General features: G+C 38.8%; 2 protein-coding genes and 1 long non-coding RNA gene across 3 annotated transcripts; 1 reads left to right on the forward strand and 2 right to left on the reverse strand.

Annotated features, from left to right (window-relative positions):
- Nucleotides 1-4669: 4669 nt before the first annotated feature.
- Nucleotides 4670-6807, reverse strand: LOC133740625 (uncharacterized). The gene is made up of 2 exons (XM_062168567.1): nucleotides 6624-6807; nucleotides 4670-5603 (listed from the first exon to the last, which is right to left on the reverse strand). Exons 1-2 carry the CDS (start codon nucleotides 6694-6696, stop codon nucleotides 4915-4917), a joined length of 762 nt encoding a protein of 253 aa, XP_062024551.1. The 5' UTR covers nucleotides 6697-6807; the 3' UTR covers nucleotides 4670-4914.
- Nucleotides 6808-9325: 2518 nt separating this feature from the next.
- Nucleotides 9326-12334, forward strand: LOC133740462 (uncharacterized). The gene is made up of 4 exons (XR_009861233.1): nucleotides 9326-9440; nucleotides 9928-10137; nucleotides 11347-11426; nucleotides 12050-12334. It is a non-coding gene; the product is annotated as an uncharacterized LOC133740462 (long non-coding RNA).
- A 106-nt stretch (nucleotides 12335-12440) lies between these two features.
- On the reverse strand, nucleotides 12441-13171 carry LOC133741262 (uncharacterized). Its single transcript, XM_062169196.1, has 2 exons — nucleotides 12947-13171; nucleotides 12441-12874 (listed from the first exon to the last, which is right to left on the reverse strand). The coding sequence occupies exons 1-2, from the start codon at nucleotides 13100-13102 to the stop codon at nucleotides 12677-12679; spliced, it is 354 nt and encodes a 117-aa protein (XP_062025180.1). The 5' UTR covers nucleotides 13103-13171; the 3' UTR covers nucleotides 12441-12676.
- Nucleotides 13172-14877: the final 1706 nt, after the last annotated feature.

Here is a 14877-nt window from a genome sequence, read left to right on the forward strand (position 1 = left end):
CATAGAGAAACTTCTCTAATATTTGGTTTTTTATTGATAAACTTGAATGAAAATTACAATCTAAGAGGTGCCTTATATAGGGCACATAGCATAAACCTAATGCAACTAGAAAACAAAAAGAACAATTTATTATAGACTAAAACTAGGAAACCTAATTACACCTCATTAAATAAAAATTGGAAATAGAATCCTAGATACTAAAGAATATTACGCAAATATGTAATTGGAATCCCAACCAAGATTTTGCTCGAAAATCCCGATATATCCAAAAGAGTAATTTATGATTAATTTCATCATTAAGAAGCTAGCCTATTTGAATACAAATTTCCAATATTCAAATCATTCTTCTTAATGTAGAAACGCTTCTTTCTTTTCGAGATTCTTTGTTGAAATTGGCTGAAATCTCGTCCTACATCAAGTTAACATCACACTCTTTGTACATATGGGGATCTACTCATTACAGAAAGTGGTACGCACTTGATCAATGTGATCACTGCAAATAGATAGTGAAAAAAAGGTCAAAACCTTCAATGAAAATTTGATTGCTACTTTGCAGATATGCTTCTCTTTTTTAGTTTTATTTTTTATTTTTGTTTTCCTTTGTTCCGAGGGATATGAAATGGAGAGGAGGGAGATATTAAAAGACATCAGAATTTATATAGTTGCATGAATTGGCCAAAAGATATTTCTTTCAGTCAGTATAGACTCAAATTTGAGTATGATTCTGTTTTACAGAAACATAAAATTTTGAAAATATTAGAAAGCTGCAGTACATGTACACAGTACACAGTAAACTAGAAATTTGATTTCATTGATAGATGAAGAATTGATTTACAGTATATATCCACCAATCAATTAATTGGCTTCAGAATCAAAATATCTACATTTAGGAATAAAAAAGAAACTACAAGATGTCAGAATACTGAAACTGATCATCACTATCCCGCCACGGCAGAGCTCCCAGCTAATCTTCATGAGTAAAGAGTCCATTAAATTCATCTGACCATAAGAAGTCGTTATCGAGTGGAATATTATAGTCATGTTGGCCAGAAATCATCAGATCGTCATCACCGATGAGCTGCTGCTGCTCAGGAGAATGAGAGGAAGAGGGTTGATCTTGTTATTGTAGTTGTATTTGGTCATCCTCCTGACACCTATTGTCAGGTTCCAATTGCTGTTGCGGCGCAAGTGAATAATCCGAATATTGTTGTTGTTGTTGCTCACTAGCTATTGATTGATCAACCGAAGCCATAAGCTGTGCATCATTCAGCATGTCGTTATTATCATCACTAAAGATAGTGGGAGAGAACATTAGATACTCATCCATACAATCATCATCACTAAAGAGGATCTGCTGCAGCTCGTCATAATCGAAATTGTTCTCCAGAACCACCTGAACCACTTGATCATCTTCATGATGATAGGGAATTAGCTGTGAAGTAGTACTAGCGAAGGAGGCACTGCCGCCTTCTTGTTGCTGCTCACACATGAAACTAGTTTGATCTCTTCTCGCTTCAACTTTTCGGTTTTTGAAACACTTTTTTCTTCTCACATTCTGATCCTCATTCTTCTCAGCAACAAAGTTCCTCTTGTTTCTTCCTCCTCCTTTATCATTCACTTTTAGTCTGCACAGAGCCAAGTCCGGTGCTTGATTAATGGTGTACTCCTCCATCAACCAAGCAGCATGATGTTCAAAGGCTTTGTCCTTGTTCTTTTCATACCGAAACTTTCTGACTTTCCCAAATGCCTCTTCACTTCCACTGATATACACAGGCCTAGCGGCTTCCGTCTCGCTCCATGTTCCCCCATAAGAGCCAACTGTGCGAGAGTTGCGAGATTTGTTGGGGCTCACCTTCTTGGCCCAGGAGAAGAAGTAGAGAAAATCCTGGTGGGGAAACTTGAATTGCTAATATATCCTCCATATCTCCCAAGGTGGTAAGCCTGTCTCGCCATATATACAAATTTCAGGGAAGGTCTGAATCTGATTGCCTGAGCTTGAGGCCATGGAGATCTTGTTGTATAGAAAGAAACCCACCAACTCGGCTTCAGTAGGGTGAAATGTCTTCACCACACCCACATCAAGCTGATCCAGAGTCATGAATTGATCTACGAGAGCCATTACTAATCGATCAAAGAAAATGAATTGAAATGATCAAAGCGAATATGATGAAAAACAGAACAGGGAAATTATGAGGGAGAAACTTTCTAACTTGTAGAGAGGGAGAGTTTGATCCTTGAGTCCGAAAATGAGAAGATCTGTGAGATTTATATGGGCGATATACAGGAGAAATTCTTAGGTGGGGGTTTCCCCACCAAGTGGATACAGGGCAAGCCAATCAGACATCAGAATTTTTTTTCTTTGTTCCGAAACTGCCCCTGCTTTTTAAAAGTGCAATACCCAAAAGACCCCCTGCTAGGGGTTGATTGGTCTGCCCTATATCCACGTGGTACGGGTGCCCCACGCTAGGCCTCATCAATGGGCCGGGCTAGGCCTTACTCCATTTTTAAATAGTAGCGGGCCGGGCTTTATTGTAAATTGAAGGATCCAAGCCCATCCATTTAATGCGGGCCGAGCGGGCTTTTTCGAGCCGGGCCGAGCTAAGCCTTGCGGGCCTTGCAGGCTTTATTTACAAATAAATCTTTAAAGATAATATTTTTTATAAACTTATATTTATATATCATACACTCTAAAGAGCAACCTCTATCAACTTAAATAAAATGGGAAAACCGACCGTTGGATGAGATTATTATAATAAATTATGAGCGTGGTAAAAAATTTAGCCAATTTCACCATATTTTCGAATCCGATCGAATTAGTCAACCGTCGTCACTTATATGTTTTCTTGGTTGACCGATGGCATGACGACCGCGAAACGTGCCTATTTTTCACATCACGTCTGTAAATATTCCATCGATGGATGTGCGTAGACATAAGATAAAAATTTCAATTTTAATTACAAAGAAGTTTGCCTATATCAATTTGCCTCCAAAAGTTGTATGACTTGTATATTGCATTTAAATTGTTGAGGTTCATTCTAAAGCAACAATGAAGTGGAAAATAAATTTAGAGAAATCAACCGCTCGATTGAGAGATTGTAATGTTTTATGGTGATTGTAAAAAATTCAGCTAATTTGATTCTCGTTTCGAATTCGATCAACTAGGTCAAATTTAGTTACTCTTATAAACCTATATTTATCTCATACACTCCAAAGAGTAACCTCTATAAATTCAAATAAAATGAAAAAACCGACCGGTGGATGTGATTATTACAATAAATTATGAGTGTGGTAAAAAATTTAGCCAATTTCACCATATTTTCGAATCCAATCGAATTGGTCAACCGTTGTCACTTGTATGTCTTATTGGTTGACCGATGACATAACGACCGCGAAATGTGCTTATTTTTTCACATCACGTATGTAAATATTCAGTCAATGGATGTGTGTGGACATAACATAAAATTTTCAATTTTAATTACAAATACGTTGGCCTATACCAATTTGTCTCCTAAAGTTGTATGACTTATACATTGCATTTAAATTGTTGAGGTCTATTCTAAAGCAACCATGAAGTGGAAGATGAATTTGGAGAAACCAACCGCTTGATGGATATATTGTAATGTTTTATGGTGGTTGTAAAAAATCCAGCCAATTTAGTTCTCGTTTCGAATTCGATCAACTAGGTCAAACTTAGTTACTCTTATAAACCTATATTTATATATCATACACTCCAAAGAGCAACCTCTATAAATTCAAATAAAATGAAAAAACCGACCGGTGGATGTAATTATTACAATAAATTATGAGTGTGGTAAAAAATTTAGCCAATTTCACCATATTTTCGAATCCGATCGAATTGGTCAACCGTTGTCACTTGTATGTCTTCTTGGTTGACCGATGACATGACCACCGCGAAACGTGCTTATTTTTTCACATCACGTAGTCAATGGATGTGCATGGACATAAGATAAAAATTTCAATTTTAATTAATACGTTGGCCTATACCAATTTGCCTCCTAAAGTTGTATGACTTATACATTGCATTTAAATTGTTGAGGTCCATTATAAAGCAACCATAGAGTGGAAGATAAATTTGAAGAAACCAACCGCTCGATGGAGAGATTGTAATGTTTTATAGTGGTTATAAAAAATCCAGTCAATTTAGTTCTCGTTTCGAATTCGATCAATTAGGTCAAACTTAGTTACTCTTATAAACCTATATTTATATATGGGCAAATTACTGGTCACTCCCTCAACTTTTGAGGCGTCGACAGTTCAGTCCCTCGTTTCCTAATTTTAACAAGTAGCTCCTCGGACATTCAATTCTCGCACAATTTAGTCCTTCCGTTAACTGGCCGTTAAAAAGCTCCGTTAGCTTGCTGAGCTGGCACTTTTTTCCATGCCAACTCAGCTAAATGCATGCCATGTCAATGGAAAAATCAAGAGGGCAGTCCCTGTACTTCATGTTAATCACTAAAAGAAAATCAAAATTAATGCCTCCAAAATTGAGATCCTATTTCCCTGTCATGTTCACAGATTGAGTAATATTTCTGTAAATTGAAGCATCCATAAATTTGAAGCATAAATGGAAGAAAAACAAACATTCACCTACATTCATAATCAACCCCTAAACCAAAAAATACATTGTATCGTCAATATTAGCCAGCCATTGAACAAAGCTCTAACTTACCAAAAACAAACGATATAGAGCATTGCATCCTGCAATTGTTCAAGTACTAATATGTTTGGAATTAAATTTAGCTCTAATCATCTTATCAAAAGATTAGAGCTAGCAACCAAGTGACACAACACAAGGTTGCCCAAAAATAGGATGCGTAAAATGTTTTGCTTGGCTAGCTAATATCAAATCCCATTACCGTAAACTATTTTCCAGCTCCTTTACCTGAGTTTTGTCTAACCCTTTGAGAGGACCTTGATGGTGTTGCAGCCTTGTTGGTTGATGGATTGGAACCTTGTACAGACCTTGTACTTGTTGGGGCAGATCCAGCTTGTACAGGCCTTGAACTTTGCTGGGTAGATGCAGCTTGTACGGGCCTTGATCTCTTTGGAGTAGACTTGTTTGCTTCCAACTTTGATGCCTTTAAGGCAGCCTTCTTTTTCTGGAGATACACAACGTTGCATTATAAGTAAAGTTACCTCTTCAATAACACAAGTTGGCTTCCTTCTAAGCTCATCATCAGGTAACTCTTCTATAATCACACTACTACTCCGACCTTCATTAAACAAGAAGTCCTCGTACATGAAGATGTCATCATCTTCCTCTCTAAACACACTGTGCAACTCCATGTGGTCCAAGTACAATATGATCAACCTCCACTGTGGTACAACACAACACATGATCATAACATCTCTATCTGTTTCTTGCTTTATCAGCTCATCATCTTCATCACCAACTTTATACCAGTAATCAATCCTTTGATTACTATAAGCTGGATTGAGCTGCCTCACCATGTTATCTACCTCAACAAGCGACATTCTATCTTTGTCGACGTTGTCGTAGAAATCCACCTTCCCTCCGACGTATTTACTGTCCCTTATGCACCCTCCATGATACACCTTGACTGTGAAATAGTCGGGGTGACCTGCAATAAATCAACAGATACCATTATTCAACATAGTCGACATATTCAATATAGTCAACAGATACTATGACTCAACATGCCCTTTTAACTTCAGACCAAAATGAATATACCCAACTAACTGGTTGAAATGTAGCATCAATTAACAAGGCACATGGCCAATTTTCAATACAAGGAAAATCAAAAGAAAAGAAAGAATAGCTAAAACATTAAGCAAAAGAAAAAACGAAGGAAATAAAGTGAAAAAATTGCAGCTTGTAAGGGCAGCTTCCTACACCAAATCAAATCAAATTAACCCTGAAAATAGAAAACCAGAAGAAAAAAGAGGATCTAAGCTCAGCTTATCCTCTTCCCCATAATAGAAAATTGGGGCAAGATGGAAGGAGAAGGGAGGAGACTGAAGGAGAAAAAAAGAGAAAAAATTATCCCCAACCACCGAATGCTAGGCTCCATAAAGAGCTACAAGCCAAATACAAAACAACTAACAAGAATCTCCAGTTTTCTAATTGTTCACACATGGCAGACAAAAACAAAACTTTATCTCCATTTTTCCAATTGTTCACACATGGCAGACAAAAAGAAAACCTTGTTTACTTCATGCTAGGACCACAACTAAAAGCTACACAAAAAGGATTATATTAGAAGCCAAACCCAGAATCTCAACGTCAACTAAACCATTATTAAAAGCCAACCAATATTAAAAGCCAGCACATACGAGATCCAACAATAATTCAAAGTTACTGCAATTAAATAGCCAACATCATCAAACCCAGCATCTCAAAACCCATAAACCAGTGTAAACCCCCAATTTTTTTTTTGAAAACCTTAGAACTCGAAACCATAACAATAACCATTTTGAAATAGCTGCAGTCTTTTGAAACCAACAAATACAGTTTCAAATCAGCCCCGAAACCCTTGAATTCAAAAATCCCCAATTTCTTTTTCCTAAATCCAAAACCATAGAAACCTGCGATTTTCAATCACTCCAAGTCTGAAGACCAAATCTAAATGCTCAAAACTTACCATAATCAGGGATTTCATCTTTTTCCCCTTCTGAAACTCTTGGAACCCACAAATCAACGTCGTTAACCACCATGTCGCGACCTCTAGCTGTTGGTCTCAGATTCAAATCCCGATTGTGGACACAAAACTCTTTGATATCAGATGAAGGTTTGGGGTTTTACAATTTTCAAAGGCTGTGATTTTGAATGGCATCAGCCTCATGGGTTGTGTGAGATTACGAAGGCTAGCGCTTGAGCATAGAAGATATCGAAGTTTAGGGTTTTTTGGGAGATTAGGATCGAAGACTACCGTAATGAGCCACGGGTATTCATGAGATTTAACAATCCGAGATGGCGCCACATGGCATAGCCAAGTTGCCACGTCACCCACATAACAGCCACTTCAGACAGCCAGTTAACGGAAGGACTAAATTGTGCGAGAATTGAATGTCCGAGGAGCTACTTGTTAAAATTAGGAAACGAGGGACTGAACTGTCGACGCCCCAAAAGTTGAGGGAGTGACCAGTAATTTGCCCCTTATATATCATACACTCCAAAGAGCAACCTCTATAAATTCAAATAAAATGAAAAAACCGACCGTTGGATGTGATTATTACAATAAATTACGAGTGTGGTAAAAAAATTAGCCAATTTCACCATATTTTCGAATCCGATCGAATTGGTCAACCGTTGTCACTTGTTTTTTAGAATATATATACACATATTCTATATAGAAGTATGAGAACTTCCACACACACACATACATATATATATATACACACATCCACACACACACACACATATCTATATCTATATATAAACATACACACACACACACACATATATATAAACATACACATACACACACACACAATATATATAGGGGTTTTGTCCATTTACCCCATTTCTAGAGATTTTTTTCCCACTTACCCCATTAAGTTTTTTTAATTCCCTCTTACCCAATACACTCTAAGGGAGTCTTCCCTAATACCCCATTAAGATTTTTTTTTTGTTTTTAATTTTTTTTAATACCATTTTACCCCTCACCCCTTTATTACTTAGAGAGAGAAAAAAAATAAAAGAGAGAGAAACCATAGGAGACTTCGCCGGAGCCCGTCACCGGCCGCCGGAATCCGGTCACCGGCCGCCGGAATCCGGTCACCGGCCGCCGGAATCCGGTCACCGACCGCCGGATTCCGGCCAACTTTCGTCGGATTCCGGTCACCGGTCGCCGGATTCCGGTCACCGGCTGCCGCCCACCGGAATTTGCTGAAAATCTCACCGGAAAGTTTTTTTGCCCCCAATAGACATCTACTGCCCCCTAATAGACGTCTATTGGCCCCCAATAGACGACTATCAGCCATGTATTGCCCCCCAATAGACGACTATCAGCCATGTATTGCCCCCCAGTAGACGTCTATTGCCCCCCAATAGATGCCTATTACCCCTCAATAGAACTTTTGGTAGCCGAAATGGGAACTAATATTCCTAAAATTAGACAGTTAAAACTTTGATTAAAGAAAAAAATGAAGAGATTATATCAATTTAAAAACATCTATTGCCCCCCAATAGCCTTGTATTACCCCCGTATAAAACTTTTTTTTTTTTCTTTTTTCTCTCTTTCTGGGCCTTCTGCCCCATTTTACCTTAAAAAAAAAAAATCGCAATGCTTGAATTGGATTCCAAATTATCTTTGAAAAGAAAATTGAGGAAAAAGAAACTAATCTTGAACCCTTATCAATACTTTTCGGCTTATCAAAGCAGATCAAAGCTTTGTTGGAACAAGAAAAAAAAAAAAAAAAGAGCAGATCAGAGAAACATGAAACGGAGGCATTTGCAGCACCGGCGGTCAAGCCCAGTCCCACTGCAACGACACCGACTATTCCTCCGCCCACCACCATCAAAACGTCGTCGTCAAGCGCCACGACGATCGCATCTACAACTCCAAGCCCGGCTGGATCAAAAACGTCGTCCTTCTGTACGGGTGCGAAACTCCGATCCGATCTCTGCAAGAACTCGCCTTTAAAGTGAATCCATGCCGCGCCGGAGGTGGAGATCGAAGAGAGAGAGAGGAATCGCCAAAAGGCTAACGGTTCTCGACGACGGCGCTGAGGGGAGAGATCGACGACGGCGCTGAGGGGAGAGATCGACGACGGGGCTGACGGGAGAGACAGGAGAGAGATAGAGAGAGAGAGGCGCGGAGGAGAGAGAGATAGAGGAGAGTCAGAGTAGCCGTAATTTTTTAATTAATTGGAGGTCAAAATTGTCATTTAGCACTTGAATTGGGTAGCTGGGAATTAAAAACTCTTGGTGGTGTAAGTGAGAAAACATTGGCCTGATTCCGTGTTTTAGGTCAAGGACCCATATATATATATATATAATAGTTTACGGGCTTTTACGGGCCGGGCCTAGCGGGTTTTTGGCGGGCTGGGCCTATGGGCCGGGACGGGTTTTTGCGGGCTTTTTGGCGGGCCTCCATCGGCCCACCGAGGCAGGCTTTTTGAAGGGCCGGGCCGGGTTTTTGGCCCTCCGGGTCGGCGGGCCTCCATCGGCCCACTTGATCCGCGGGCTTTTTGATGAGGCCTACCCCACGCAAGTCTCTCTCTTTCCTTTTTGTTCTGGGTGAAGGCTCCCTTAGCAGATAAGGAAAGGCCAGATTTGAAATTTCCTTATTTTTTGAATCGAAATTATTTTTTTATTTCTTTTTTTTTGTTGTTGAAAATATAAGGAAAGGCCCTAATTAATAAATGCTTTCATTCTGTTTCAGTCTCTCTGGACGGTGACGGCGAACAATGCACGGCGCTGGCCGTTGAGGGTTGCTGACGGCGAAGCTGACGAGGTATGGGTTATTGAAGGTTAATTTGATGATGAGGTTTTCTAGGGGTCGGTGTGCAGTTTGAGCTTAGAGAGTTGTTTGAATTTTGGGGTCTTATGGGGATGAATTGACTAAGAGTTGTTTATCACTTCATTTTGAGATTTTTATATACATACCCAGATGCCCACATTTTATATATAGCTTAAAGTTTTGAAATTTACTTCTGAATATCATATCATGTTCCTTTATTTTCTCTGAATTTGATAGCTCTTGCATTTTGTAAATTTTGGGATTAGGGATTATTGGTAACTTTGGTTTAGGGCTTTCGGTAATCTGGATTTAGAAATTTAAGGACTCTTTTTTGTATGTCTCTATTACCCTTGGGCATAGTTTTTGAAATTGATTTACTATGCATTAGGAGGACATCTTGTAGGTGGGTTTGCTTAATTGCTTGAATGATGATTGGTTTGAGGGTTTTAGGATGACTGGCTTTCTTTTATTTTTATCTCAGCAATTTGGGTTCAACTGACTCGGTGGCCAATCTTTGCCGATGAAGAAGCAGCTGGGAGTAGTAGTACTGATACTCACTCTGTCATTTTGTCGGGCACTTGGTTGGCAGTCGATGAATTGGCGTTTTGGATCAGGAAGATGGGTTTACTGGGAGCAGAGCAGACCCTTTTGAGCTGCAGCCATTGAAGCTTGGCTTGCCTGTCCTGGCCTGGTTAGACGTCTTTATTTCTTCCTTTGTTAATCAATTTCTGGGTTTCCACTTTTATATGCATACTCAAATGGAGATAGTAGGTGATGTAATTGAACACTTTCCAGGTAAAACTTACAAGTTCAAAAGCAGTTCACGGTCCATGCTTGTGCAGAACATATTAGTCATTCAAGATATTAGGTTAACCTCATTAGTTTCTTTATATGCTTGCTGTCCTCATTTTGTTTCAACAGCTATATCCACTGTTGGGTTATCAATGGAAAAGATGCCATGTTAAGAACAATAGCTTAGTTAAGCAATGCTGAGACTAGGAGGAGGTACTCCTCTTAGGCTTATCTGTTTCCTAGGACCAAAAATTCTTTTAAAACTCAAATAATATTTGCTCATTCTCTTTCTAGAAAAGTTGGTATTAGCTGATTCCTCTGTTTGGGACAGTATATTGAACTTGCACCTTGCTATTAGCACTTCATATGGCTTAAGAGTTGAAGATTAGAAATGTTGAACCCTACTTGTCCAAGCAACAGGAAAAATATAGCTTGTTTGTATGTGAAATGGATTGGGAGCGTTGGAAATACTGATGACTGTAGTTAAAATAGTATCATATTGAGGGTGGGAACTGGAAAAGCATAGTGTTGGGGAACTGCTGTTGAAGTATAATGCTCTTAGCCTCTTAGTGAATAACGGTGAACTAATCTGAAATACTATCTATTAGTGAGTTCTTACTGTCTCATAAAGACTCAATTTTGTCGACAAGACACCCTGTGTGTATAAGAAGAGGTCAAACTCTCTCTGGTAAGACTCTTTCACTAGAGGATCAGATGGTGGCACCATATTGAAAGATCGTGTTTCTTTCATTCATTTTCATTCTTATCAGAGTATAGTTTATAGGATTCTTCTTTACTTGGAGCGACAGAAACACTAGTGTGAAGGTTGTTGAAGAAAGCTACAGAGAATGCAAAAACACCACGTGTAATGAATGTTCCAAAGCATCACAGAAATCTTCTGTTGTAGAGCTATACTGATAGGATATCCATGAATGATGCTACATTTGCTTTTCTGTCAGTGAGAAAGCAGATATTAATATTAAGTTTCATGGTAGTCTCAATTGTATTAGTTTAAGAGTTTAATGTTGCTTCCAAATATGATCTAATTAACTCATGGTTTATCCCCTCTATCAGCTGAGCTGCTGAGACTTACTTCATGGCATTGCAGGTAATTCATATGAAGATGAAGTTGAAACTGCCAAGGGAAGAACAATTAAAAGGAAAACAAGAAGCATAGTCATGGTTGAGGTATGGATTAATGTAGTTAAGGTAACAAACGCTTAACACCTACATATTATCTGTTTTTGCGATTTCTTCTGATTCTTGTACTTTCTCATGTAGTTTTGGAAAGACTGAAAGAGTATTGAGTGGATTGGTGGATATAACCAATGATAGTGATATAAGAGTCCTCTATACTTTTAAAACTCAATTCCAAATATTCTGCTTCTTTTCATTTTTTTGCATATTCATTTGGCTACCTCATAATTACAGTATATATTGGAAAAGATACTGTTAGATTAGAAGATTTATTAATGTTTTGCATATTGGAAAAGCTATGAACCATGCTTGTACATGTAGCATGGCTTAAATTAAATCACTGCAGCATTCCTTTGATTAGGAATTTATGATTTACAGAATTGGCAAAGTGATCCTTCAAACATATGTAACTTGTTTTCAGAAAGTTATCTGAATCTATTTGTAAATGAACCCCTATGCATTCGATTAAGGTACTTCAACCAATCAACGGATTACTTTAGTTGCAAGAAATGATCTTGGATTGGGTAGAACTAGATATTTCTTTCCGTTTAGACTCAATTTGAGTCTGATAGAGGTGATATGACTGTTCATGTTTCTGCATCTGCTCTATACAGTTTTAAGGAGTCTGCAATACATGTACACACTCCACGACGCTGAATCAAGCCTTACAGCAGCTTCTTACTCTTGTTTCAGATCCAGAAAGAAATCTCTAGCTTTGTTACTTACCTCTCTGAACTGCTTAGCGTCAGCATGTGATTTGATTGCGCACAGGATTTAGGGCATTTTTATAGATTTGGAGGTTCCATTTTTGGATCAACCCTTCTGAACTCTTGTCTATATGAGCTTTGTAATACAATGACATTGAACTATTTGTAATGTACTCATGATTGAGAGTGGAATGCACTTTAGTCTCAATACCAAAGCACAGAAATCTTCGAGCGATATGAAACGGAAAGAAGATTGTAGCTACTTACCTTACTCGTATTTCAATATGGTAAATCAAGCTTAACAAAACCAATTTTTGATCACAAGCTAATCAAAACCAATCTTTACAATTACTTCGAGCACAACTACATCCATAGCAATACTTCACCCTACTGTACTTCACAAGAAATCAAATCAAGCAACCTATTCTCTTAACCACCACATCCCGGTAGTAAATCGAGCTCTCTTCCTATAGTAAATATCAACAGTAAAAAATGACACAGCTACTAATTATCACACAGTAAAATCTGAATTCTTCAGTAACGTAATTCTGACGAACCTCCATCTCCTCCGACTGCGATCGCGAACAAGAAACTGCAGAGAACGAAGAGCACCGCAACCTCAAGAAAGAGCTCCATCAATCCACATAGCCTGATCCTCTTGTTCCTCAGACGCTCCCTTACAACCTCCATTTTCAGATCTCCGATCTCTTTCCTCAGCGCCTCCTCCTTCTCCTGAACCACAAAATCATCAACTACAGAAACAGATCGGAAATCAGAGAAAGCGATTTGAGCGAGTTACCGTACCGTAGCAGCGTCACTGTGGTCGGTGGCGGCGTTGAGGCGGCAATTGGCGGACGACGGTTTGAGCCGAGAGAGAAGAAGAGCAACTTTGATCGAGCGAATTGCGTTTCTCGATTGCAGAGCTTCGGCTTCGGTTAGGGTTAGGGTTTCGGCCTCCATTTCTCTCTCTCTAGTCTTCTTCTTCTTCACTGTGAGAGTGAATCTGCGTTTGGATTTTGAATCGAAATTTTGGGGGAAATGTTTATATATAGGCGGTGGATGCGCGATCTTTACACGTGTCGGGCCACTATAGGACAGAAGTGAATCCATGATGTGGGCCACAATAATTGACTTATCCATATCTATGTCTAACAATTTCCTTTTTAATTTACCAAAATAAATTAAGGGACAATGATAAAAGAGGTCATTTTAAAGTAATTTATGATAATCCAGTCACCACAAATATCCCCATAATAATTAAGGTTACCTATTAACAACCTGCCACTAAAGTTAAGTTTAATTACCAAAGCTGCCACTGGCAGCTCTCTCTCTCTCTCTTCCCTTGCCGTTACCCAAGCCCGTCTGAATCCATTCGGACTCGACCCTTACCAAAATCTCTCTCTCTCTCTCTCTCTCTCTCTCCCATGGCGTCCAGTACGTCCGGTCCCCTACGACGTCGTTTCTGCGTTCTTCGCCGGAGCGGGAGCTTTGAATCGGCTCTGTGGATTTGGAGAGATTTGGTAGCGGCGGCGCGTATTTCCGAGAGTTGCTTCGGGAGTTCCTCAGGTCCAGTTTCGTTTTTGAGCTTTTCGAGATCTAGCGTGAATTTGATGGAGTTTGAGGAATCAATTGCATGAGGAGCTTCTTTTTTTTTCGCGTCGGCCGCTACGGCGGAGATTCGTCTTCTTCTTCATCAAAGCCACATGTATCTCTCTAACTGCATCCTTGATTTTTCCACCAAAAAAGCTGTAGGCTATAGCTTTAATCATCATTTCTTATTGATATTGTTGATAACTTGATAATCGACCGGCAGTGTAGTATGAGATGACAAACTTGCTGATGAATTGCTCAGTTTAATGGATTTATACGAGTTTGTTTGGAGTTACAGGTAGACAAAGGAAAATTATGTGTGTGGTATTGGCCTGCATATGGAGATCGAGGCCTTGTTACTTGTTCTTCTTCAATGGTTATTTGTTTGGCTCTTTGCCTCGGTAATTTATGAAGCACAACTCAAGCTAATTCTCTCAATATCTTAGTCAATATCTTTGTTGTTGATTTGATTTTGTTATTTGTAGTGGATTGGTCTATGTGTAGACAAAAGCTGCTGCTCCTGGGTATGTCTATGTGAAGTTTTTAGCTTTTTATTGTTATGCTTATGTTGTTTTTGCTAAATTTGATTCTGATATAGTTTTGGGATCACAGTTTATGGAGATGGTAACTGTGTCACTGACTATGTAATTGTCAAAGTTACTGATGATTTTCTCATTTTCACAAGAAGAAATCTTATAAGTATACAACACTTTAGAATGTCAATTTATTGTTATACTATTCAAATTCATTGACTATAATTTTTTCATGGCCAACAGATTGGATTGTGGAATTTTTGTGATGTACTACATGAAGAAACTTTCGAAAGAGGAGGGGATTCAGAAGACAATCAACAAGAAGTATAATTTGCAATATAGAGCTCATATAATCAAGACATTTGCGAAACATAGGCAGAGTTAGATTTCTGTAAATTTAGAGTTTTAGCAATCTGTTTAGGGTTAGGATGCAAGTCACTGGCCAATTGTAAACTCCAGCTTACTAAATCAATTAGCTTTTTGTATCTTTTTATGGTGTCACTGTTATGTTTAGTGACTTGGCCAGGGATTGACAATGACTTTGCTGGTAACTAGCCAAGTCACTGACCAGGTAACTGTTAACCTCAAGTGATTACTGTAAAGTCTTTGGCC

Source organism: Rosa rugosa, chromosome 3 (assembly GCF_958449725.1).
Source record: "Rosa rugosa chromosome 3, drRosRugo1.1, whole genome shotgun sequence".
Taxonomy (NCBI): domain Eukaryota; kingdom Viridiplantae; phylum Streptophyta; class Magnoliopsida; order Rosales; family Rosaceae; genus Rosa; species Rosa rugosa.